General features: G+C 38.3%; 1 protein-coding gene across 1 annotated transcript; it reads left to right on the forward strand.

The window, feature by feature from the left end:
- The first annotated feature begins 3616 nt into the window (after nt 1-3616).
- On the forward strand, nt 3617-8116 carry LOC119556486 (facilitated trehalose transporter Tret1). Its single transcript, XM_037868741.1, has 3 exons — nt 3617-4362; nt 5069-5572; nt 6983-8116. Exons 1-3 carry the CDS (start codon nt 4095-4097, stop codon nt 7783-7785), a joined length of 1575 nt encoding a protein of 524 aa, XP_037724669.1. The 5' UTR covers nt 3617-4094; the 3' UTR covers nt 7786-8116.
- Nucleotides 8117-9922: the final 1806 nt, after the last annotated feature.

Below are 9922 nucleotides of genomic sequence, written 5' to 3' on the forward strand. Positions count from 1 at the left end.
TTCATAAAAAACTGGTTTTTTATAGCAGTTGTTATTAGTAGGGTTTCGTACTTAAATTCTATCGGTTTAGTGGCTTTAAAAACTTAGTGATAATTTTCAAGTAAAACCATAATTTATTTCATAGCTGAGTAAGTTCTGCCATTTAATTATAATAAATTAATGAAAGAGAACGTCACAATATGTGGTTATATAATTAATTATTTTTAATTCTCAAGGAATGCAGCTTACATTGGCATGTTCATTTTTATATAGTTCCTAAAGAGCGCATCTTGTACCATTTTAAATAAATTATTTGTTATATACTTTTTAATGTTTTTAAAAATGACCCTTAAAAAGTAGGCGTACAAATACATATATCCGTAAAAAGGTCAAAACGCCAACACTGGTACTCTGTTAACCGTTGGTAACAGAGGAAAATGCAGAGCGGATAATGTTAATCTGTGAATGAATTTATTTGTTGGCTGCTAACAACTGTTAATGTTTAAGTGCATACAACATTAAATATACTACTTATGAACTTATAATTTGATTGCTAAATGTATGAATATATATTTTAAAACTATCTTCCAATATATATATTAAAATTTCATTGACATTCAATTTGATTCTTTCTCCTCAAAATGGCTAACGCTTTAGAAAAATAGTTCTTAATGTTATGACTCAAATCATATTTTGATATGCTATTAACTTACAATCGTACACTGCAGTTTTAAGGACCCATACATTTTATTTTACTTGAACATAACGTATTTTTCAAATTTAAAACAATTTCAGACTATCTGGTAACGCTTGGTGGCAAAATGTTAGTTGACTGTTAACAGCTCTGTTAAGTTATACGATAGTTGGCCTACAGACTATCGATATACTTAAAGTATGTTACTAGTTTGGCGCGCTCTTACGCTTTTACCAAAATTCAAAATATCTGTTAAGTTTAACCAGAAAATTTGACTAACTAAAAAAACAAATAATATGTTCAACTTTCTTGAATGTTTGACATAATCTTTTTGCTAATAAAATTTTTGCAATTTTCCAAGTCAATTCCAAACGCACGACTGTAAATCAAAATCAGAAAATAACTGTTCCAAATGAGATCCCAAAAATACTTAATTTTAAATATAGCGCATAGATTGGAAGAAAATAGTTTGTTGCCAAAATAAATTCTAGTTGCTAGGCGGGCATAGCGGCTTTTGAGTAATGCTGACGTATAAACAGTCCTCAGATAACCAGTTTTGATCAGTTTACAGTGGAATTCGGTCGAATGATACTTGAAAGCACGTCGGAAAAATGATGGAAATTGTAATCACTCAGTTTGAGTATTTACAAAGCATGATATTCTAAACGTGTACTTTTTTCTAATGACTGACAGCAAAAAATAGCAAAGGGCAAAGTTCAAAGCCACATATTCGTTAGTGTTTTTATGCTCTCAAAATTCTTAAGAATTACCTTGAGAATTTCTTTCGCCTAGGACTATCGGTCAACTGGCGCCATTATTCGAATCAAAAATATATATTCGGTGGGTCTGAGTCTGTTATCTGATATACACTGTATTTCTTTTTTTAAAGCTGTTCTGGGGCAGGCACTCTCACGTTTTCATTGTTACTGTTTTATCAGCTGTCTGGCAAGACATTTACATATAATCGAGCGATCGGTTGTGTTTCTCTGTGTTTTTGAGCCCCAAAAGGTTCTTTTTTTATTTGGGCATTGGCTGAGACACCGGAGAATAATTGGTTTAGAGCTACAACTTCAGGTTGATCGATTGCCTTTTGGAGAGCAGCTCAAAAAAGGGGGAAAGCCCCGGTGAAAGGTATACCTTCATAAGTGGTATTTAGCAGGAAACCAGAAATTTGCCTACGGCAGTCATAAATCAGTTTTAATTTAAATTATGGGGGCACTGGTCACTGGCCATAAATTACTTATCGTCTCACTTGGTTTATCCGCCTTTATTGGTTTTTTTTTGCGGTATCAAGTTTCTTGTGTAAATTGGTTGATTTGTTTAAATATTAAGCCATAAATATTTGAACGTGTCAAATTGGCCCGCAATCATAATTCAAATATTTGCCACCATTATCGCGAATATAATGCTTGTGGTCATAAAAACAGGCTACCACAATTCTTAGCTCGGATTTCGTTAATTAAGGTAGTCGCAATGTTATTCATTTCGCAGCGATCGGGCCGCGTGGCGGCGGCGTGCATCGCCCTATTGATAAGTCTGGGGGTCCAAAAACAGTCCAAAACAGAGCGCCGGGTATAAACATTCCGCTCGATATCGCATAATTTATGCACCTCTTCCGCAGCAAAGGCAGCCGAAGTGGCAAAAGAGACAGGCGGACAGGTGGATGAAGAGGTCTGATAAGCTTTAGGCCCTCTTTTTCAATTTTTTGGCTTCTGGCTGTGGGCTTTTGGCGTTTGGCTTTTGGCCAACTGCAGCCGCAATATTCTCACCGATTCCGAATGCGATTCCGATGTCCGAGGTGCTTCGTAAACAGAACAAAAAAAAAACAGCACCAATTTCATTAACGAAACATTTGTGTTTACCTTATAAATATACTCTTACACAGGGAAGAGTCCACATTATTTGTAATGCAAGCTATTACATTTATTTTACAATTTATTATAATGTCCAAAAATTTAAAAAAAAAATTAATTAAATATATAAATAAAATAGCTTTGTTGTAAGCAAATTGCAACCAAATTCTTTAGAGAGAGAAAAACAATCACTACTTATTTATATTTTAAGTATTTGTAAGATTCGGATTTATTTTTAAACCTTACTCAACTCAAATGAGTCATTGGTAACTTAATACAAAGATACAAAGCAAAAAGTGTAAGACATTAAAGACGAACATAAAATATTACAAATACTTGTTCTTATAATTTATAGTTTTGCTATATCTATAAATTATACTTATCTTACATTGTATTTATTTTTAAACACTATACTGTTCAAAGAGTCTATACGTTAAGTGATTCATTGGTTATTTAAAACGAAGACAAGGAAACATAATGAAAAAAGAAGTTAATATCAAAAGTCCCCCGATTCGGCTAACGCACGAAACGTGAGTGGCGATTTGGTAAGATTAGTAGAGTCATAAATAACAAATTAAACTGTTTACGCTCTGGTGGTGATATTTTTATTTTTTTTTGATTGGGGGATTCCGAATCAGGGTATTCCAACGGCCAACCGATGACAGATTTCGCTCTTTGCGTCTGTTTTCATATGGCATTTACCAAAAAGCCCCCCCTTTCACCTTTCCTCGTGTGTGCCAATGTCAAGTTCGTTGCCAATGTCGTTCGATTGGGAGAGCAACGCGAGAGCTATAGAGAGATAATGTGGGTTCAGGGGGTCCCAATAAGGGGTCCCATGGGGTCTCGGGGGGTATCGGTGGTATCGGGCGTGTGAGGCGGGGTCAGCCGAGGGTGTCGCCGGATCGATTAGGCAGCTAATTGCGTTCAAAACGCCGCTCACACAGCGGTACCGCGGTGGCGTATACGTAATCGCCGAATTCGAATTCGCCTAATCGCGTATACGCCGCGTATTCGCATTCGTATTAAATGCAAACAATAATTTTTTAATTTGCAAATTATGGGGCGCAAAAAGCAGGGCAAGAGCATAGCATCCAATTCAGTCGCCCAGCGAAAGCCGAACGAAACGGACGTGTTTTTTGTAGTCTTTTCTTTTTGTGGTTTTGCTCCGGTTATAAAAAGCCAAATGGGTATGGGTTTTTGCAAATTTGGCAAAAAAAATAGTACGAATGCGGGTAGGTAACGCAAAACACTCGGCCGTTCGAAACTGATAAGTGCAACTTGTGAAATTGATACTGGAGCGTGAGCCCTTGATTGAAATGCGCGGAAGTTTCCACTTGTCGAGCAGTCGGAGCTATCATACCCATACCCAAACCCAGAAACGAACCCACTGGTGCCCCCGGTAGTCGACGACGTCGCCACTATAGCTAATTGTGAGCCATTAATTGATTGGCAGCGAACAGGGCACCATCGGCTCCACCAGACACGCCCCCTTTTCTGGCATCGAGCGGCATTTGCCCCCCACAATCAGCCATATCAAATAAAAAACCAATAAAGAAAAGCCCAGCGAAATGAAGGGCCAGCAGCAGCAGGAGGAGCAGCTGGTGCCGCCGCCGGCCTACAGACCCACCGTCGTTGCCAAGGATCCGCACGCGAAGAAGGAGAAGCCCCTGGGCGAGGGCCGCCTGGCCGTCCTGCGGCAGGAGCTGATGGTCTTCCTGGGCAACAGCGGGGTCCTCGGCTCCGGCATGGTGGTCAGCATGCCCTCCGTCACCCTCAACCAGCTGCACGACGAGACGCAGCCCTTTTGGCTCAACAAGGACGAGTCCAGCTGGTTCGGTAAGCACACGGCAGATATCACACACAGGATCGTCGATCCTAGCGATCCAAAGAGCATTTAGGAGTTTTTAAGCTTGTCCTTTCATACTACGTTTCAGCAATGTCCAATTTCTTAAGCTTTAAGTATAGAAAATATAAAAATTTTTAGAGTTCCAAAGGATAGCATTACTCAAACTTTAGTAAAGAAAATATAACAATTTTTAGAGATCCAAAGGGAATTCGGTAATGTTTATGATAGCCCTTTCATACTAAATTGTAGTGACGTTAAATGAAATCCTTTCCATATTAAACTTCAGTGATTTTATATTAGAACTTCATGATTTTTTAAATACTAAAAGTAATCCCCACTCTTTAAGAACACAAAATATAGAGAATATATAAATTCCTAGAGATCCAAAGGGAATCGCAGGGACTTTTATCAAAGCCCTTTCATACTACATTTTTGGGATGTTGATATTATAAAATGATTTAAGTGACCCTAAAACCCAATTGATGACTGCAAAAAAATATTTTCTGGAAAACAAAAATGATTTTTTAAAGTCATTAACCTCAATGACTTAACCCTAGAACCCAGTGATTAATCAAATGTAAAATCTGTGCGTCACTTTTCGTCTAGACAGCCTATAATAAAAATCAATACTCATTTAAATAATATACTATATTCAAAAAACACACTCACCATCCTTTGATATTCTTACCGTTTTAGCATCCATCCAAAACATGGCCTGTCCTTTGGGAGGACTCCTGGTTAGCTACTTTCTGGACAGGATTGGCCGCAAACACACCATCCTGCTGACCAATTTGATAGGACTCATTGGCTGGATTCTGCTGGTGACCAGCTTCATGCACACCGATCGGGATATGATCTATTACCAAATGCTGGTGGGTCGTTGCTTTGGTGGCATCATGATCGGAATGTTCGTATCGCCGGTGGGTGTTTACTCTGCCGAGATCAGTTTACCCAGGATACGGGGTCGCCTGATCCTGGGCACTTCGCTGGGACTGGCCAGTGGCATTCTGCTGATGTACGTCCTCGGGTACTTCATAAGGCACAACATCCAGCTGATCTTCGCCATCAGCTGCTGTTACCAGCTGGCGGCCACCCTGCTCGTCTTCCCCATGCCGGAATCCCCCAGCTGGCTGCTCACCAAGGGCAAGGAGGAGCTGGCCAGGTCGTCTCTCAGATACTTCCGCGGTCTGCCCAAGAAAGGTGAGTCCTTCCCTGAAAAAATGCCTCCCTATATGGTTTTTTTTTAATTTTAACTACCTACTAAATGGCAAAGTAACCAAAGCTTTTTTCTATATTTGCTGAAATTACTTTATATTTACTAGCAAAATTTCAAACTTTACAAATTCTCTTCTTCTGAGAAACTTAAAATTCCCTGGAAAACTTAAAAGCACTTTCAGTCCTTTATTCTGTAGGCCAGTGTAATTATAAATCTGATAAGATTCACCTCAATCGGTGACTAATAATTTACAAAATAATCAAGCAATCTGGGCAGCAATTTGAAGATATTAAAATGACTGAAAGTCTGACAATCCATTTGCAAAATTGATATTATAAAGCTAATGTCAAAAATGACCTTCATTATATGCCAAGTAAAAAATGAGCTGTTTTTCATTCGAAATGTTTTAATGAGACTTTTTATGTTCAACCAACAAAATGGCAAAGCAATTGAAATTATTATTAAGTGTATATACTTCCTTTATCATATCAATTTAACTTAATTGCAATTAAAGCCTTAAATATCAATTACTGGTTTATTATATGTGCGGAAGATAAAGTAATTATATGTATTTATTATTTTAGGGCCGACATTTTATGTTATCGGTATGTTATTATGATTTTTTTTTGGATTGGAATAAATTCAATTATGAGTATTCAATTTAGAAGTAACACTTTCCAAACTCTTAATAAATATTAGTTACATGCATGACAAAATAGATACTGTTTTCATTAAACTTAATTGTGCTATGTCTATTGTATCTTTTTCTAACTTTCTAAATGAATTTATATTTTTATGTTTATTTACATTTTTATTAAAACAAGTTGTTATAATTTCCTCACAAAACAGTGTAACTTGTGTACGAATATTTTCTAAATATATAAAACTGTCTTTATAATTTTAAGAATCAACGCATTGCGCAATCTACTAAGGTAACAGCTTCCAAAGTTTTTAACAATATTGAAACTGTATTAAAGGTTTTTGTTTAGAACTTATTGCGGTACTAGTATTTTTAATATACTGAGTTAACATTGAAATTGTTCTATGTCTATTTTAGATACTTATAATTTATTCCGACATTTGTAAACCTCTTAACTTATATACGAATATTTAATTATATATTTCGTTGCCATATTAATTTAATTAAATTATTCTATGTCGATTTTGTCTATTTATAATTTACTCCAAAATTCTGGTAACCCCTTATCTCATATACCACATCTTTGACCCCTTTCAGAGGTTGACCTCTTAACTTATATAAGAATATTTAATTATATATTTCGTTACCATATTAATTTAATTAAATTATTCTATGTCGATCTTGTCTATTTATAATTTGCTCCAAAATTCTGGTAACCCCTTATCTCATATACCACATTTTTAAACCCTTTCAGAGGTGGACTACGTACCCGAATTCGAGACGGAGCTGGCGCACATGAAGGAGCTGGCGGACGCGAGCAACACCACCGCCGCCGGCGAGTCCCTCAGCCAGATGATCCACCGCCCGGAGGTCTACAAGCCCGTCCTGATGATGACCACCTTCTTTGGCTTCCAACAGGCCTGCGGCGTGGTGGTGATCATTGTCTATGCGGTCCAGATTGCCCAGCAGGCGGGCGTTACCATCGATCCCGTCCTGGTGGCCGTGATGTTGGGCGTGGCCCGTATCATCACCACGCTCTTCATGAGCGGCATCTTCGAGAAATGGGGTCGCAAGCCGGCTGGGATCTTCTCGGCCACCGGCATGGGCTTCTGCATGCTGCTCCTGGCCGGTGGCAACTGGTTCCCCGACACCCTGGGCACCTGGCACTGGCTGCCGGTGGCCTGCATTGTGGCCCACATCGTGTTCTCCACCATGGGCATGCTGACACTGCCCTTCTTCATGATCTCCGAGGTGTTCCCGCAGCGGGCGAGAGGCAGTGCCTCCGGCATAGCCATCTTTTTCGGCATGATCCTGGCCTTTGTGATGCTGAAGATCTATCCGAATATGGAGGCCATCCTGGGCACGGCCAATCTGTTTGCCTTCTATGCGGGCATCTCCTTCCTGGCGGCCGCCTTCATTGGCACCTTTGTCCCAGAGACGAGGGGCAGGACGCTCGAGGAGCTGGAGGAGCGATGGCAGACGGGCAAGTTTGCACGACGACTCACTCTCAACAACCTGAAGGACGTGGAGCTGCACGAGGTGTTCCTTAAGAAATAATAGTAATGAAAAAATATTTAAATGAAACAAAGGACAAAACTGGGGGGTTATACTAAAGTTCCCAGGGGCACACATTCAAAGTTTTTACATTTTAGGACGACCTGAAAAAAAAATCAAAAATCAAATGTGAATATCTGAATATTTTTTTTTTAAATCAAAGAACCTAGAGGTTTCCAATGCTGATGAATGTGCCCGTGGTGAACGCATTTCCATTAGAAAGCGTGGGTCGGGGTTTTCAATCTGTGATGTGTTAAGTACTTAGCCTTGGCAGCCATGGAATGCGGCAATTTGATAAACAATAAAAACCATTTACCAAGTAAACAAAAGTCAATTGAAGTGCATGTTGCAGCTGCGGTCGGTGGAAATGATCAGGCGACAAAGAAATTTTACACATTTTACACATACTTTTTTTTGTTTTTTTTTCTAATGTATATATTTTGATACTTTTACGCCTTGTATTATTATTAATAAAACACATGTATAACTGCTATTTGCAACATACAACACAACAACAAAAGCAGAAATCTTCTTAATCATTTCTGGGTTAAAGCAATCTAGGAAGGTTTTTTGTATTTTTTTTTCAGAACCTCGAATGATCGGAAATTGTTATTACAACTGCGTTGTTGATTACTAGGAATTAATCAGCAGATTTTGTTTGCAATTGAAGCGTCTTCAATAGATAACACATTTAAAACTTCCACGGAATGCTATAAAGAAAAGGTTCTATTCTGAAAAAAAATACAAAGGGATCCTATATACATTTATTTAAAAGAAATAGAAAAGGCTTAGAAATTTATTACACAACCTCTTCCACTTATTAGGAAAACTACTCAAATTTCAAAGATAACCTTTGTAAAAGACAAGTGCCTCTTATCCAATACTTACTGTGGGATCTCCAGGTTAATTGGCGCGTGCTTATTTTCCAAGTCGAGCCCACTTTCTGGATCAGAATTATGCAACCCATTGCAATCCAGGGGCCCAACCCTCAAGAGAGTCAACCTTCAAGTTGTCCACGCGGGAATCCAAACAATGACTGGCCCGCAAAAACTCAGTTAATGCTAATGCTTATCGCCACTTGATAGTGATATGGTGTCTATAATATTGACCGATCGCCGGTGGGTGTGCGTTCGTGACACGATGACGGATCACGGATCATGGTACACCAATCACCGATCACGAAACGGGGGATCACGAGGCGAAGGATCGAGAGTCGAGTGAATATAGTGGCTCTTATCTGAACAATTGCGTGCTCTGACGCAATTCCGGAACACTAATTGGAGGCGCTGTGAAAACGTGTCGCAGCTATCAGCACCTAACGATCCGGAAAAAAAAGTAAAATAAAATCCCATCGAGCGCTTTGTTTACCACTTGTTGTGATATCAATACATATACTTGTAATTCGTCCCGAATTGGAACTATTGGACAAGCACTTGGGGGCATTTCCACTCGAGATATAGAGATCGGCGATGATATAATACCCCAGGTGTGGCACATCCTCGAGCAAAGTGCAAATGGAAAGAAGTGACTTGTTGCAGGAAAACTATTCAAGTGATTTGTTTGTTGTCGAACACTAATGATAAAGTTTCTTTATTCTATTGTTAGTGACCGATATGGAGTTATGTATATTTGTAAATTTGAAAATGTAGACCTGTGCTCAAGTGGTAATTAAAAGCAATTCTAAAAGAGGTATTACAATAACGGCCAAACATTAATCAAAAGGTTTTTGTTCGAGTGTTCTTGTTGCGCCTTTTGAATTTTCAAGTGGCAACCTTGGATTTGACCAAAAAGGTAGATAGCGACTAGTAGAACTAGAAATTTGATTTGCCAAAGAATGTGATTTAACAATTTTATTTTGCGCATACACAAAATGAGTGCTTGAATAAAAGCACGCTCCTAAAAAAAAGAAATTTCTAGCTGTCATATGGATAAGAGAAGTCAAATATTTATAAAAGACATTTTTAAGCTCGAAGTCTTTAAATTCATATAACGCAAATAAGAAAATATATGACCGTTTGATCTAAATTACCTTGAAACCAAGCCATAAATATATCCTTGAGTATCCAAAATATATATAAATTATAAAAAATAAAATGATTTTTGAGTTTCTTAGCAATTTCCGTTTAGATCTTTTCATATT

The sequence above is a fragment of the Drosophila subpulchrella genome, chromosome X (genome assembly GCF_014743375.2).
Source record: "Drosophila subpulchrella strain 33 F10 #4 breed RU33 chromosome X, RU_Dsub_v1.1 Primary Assembly, whole genome shotgun sequence".
NCBI classification, from domain to species: domain Eukaryota; kingdom Metazoa; phylum Arthropoda; class Insecta; order Diptera; family Drosophilidae; genus Drosophila; species Drosophila subpulchrella.

Excerpts from the sequence above, each read along its gene's own strand:
- LOC119556486 (XM_037868741.1), top strand. The coding sequence starts at position 4,095 with ATGAAGGGCCAGCAGCAGCAGGAGGAGCAGCTGGTGCCGCCGCCGGCC. Across the intron at positions 4,363-5,068 it reads GGACGAGTCCAGCTGGTTCG|CATCCATCCAAAACATGGCC; the intron begins GTAAGCACACGG and ends TTACCGTTTTAG. Across the intron at positions 5,573-6,982 it reads CCGCGGTCTGCCCAAGAAAG|AGGTGGACTACGTACCCGAA; the intron begins GTGAGTCCTTCC and ends AAACCCTTTCAG.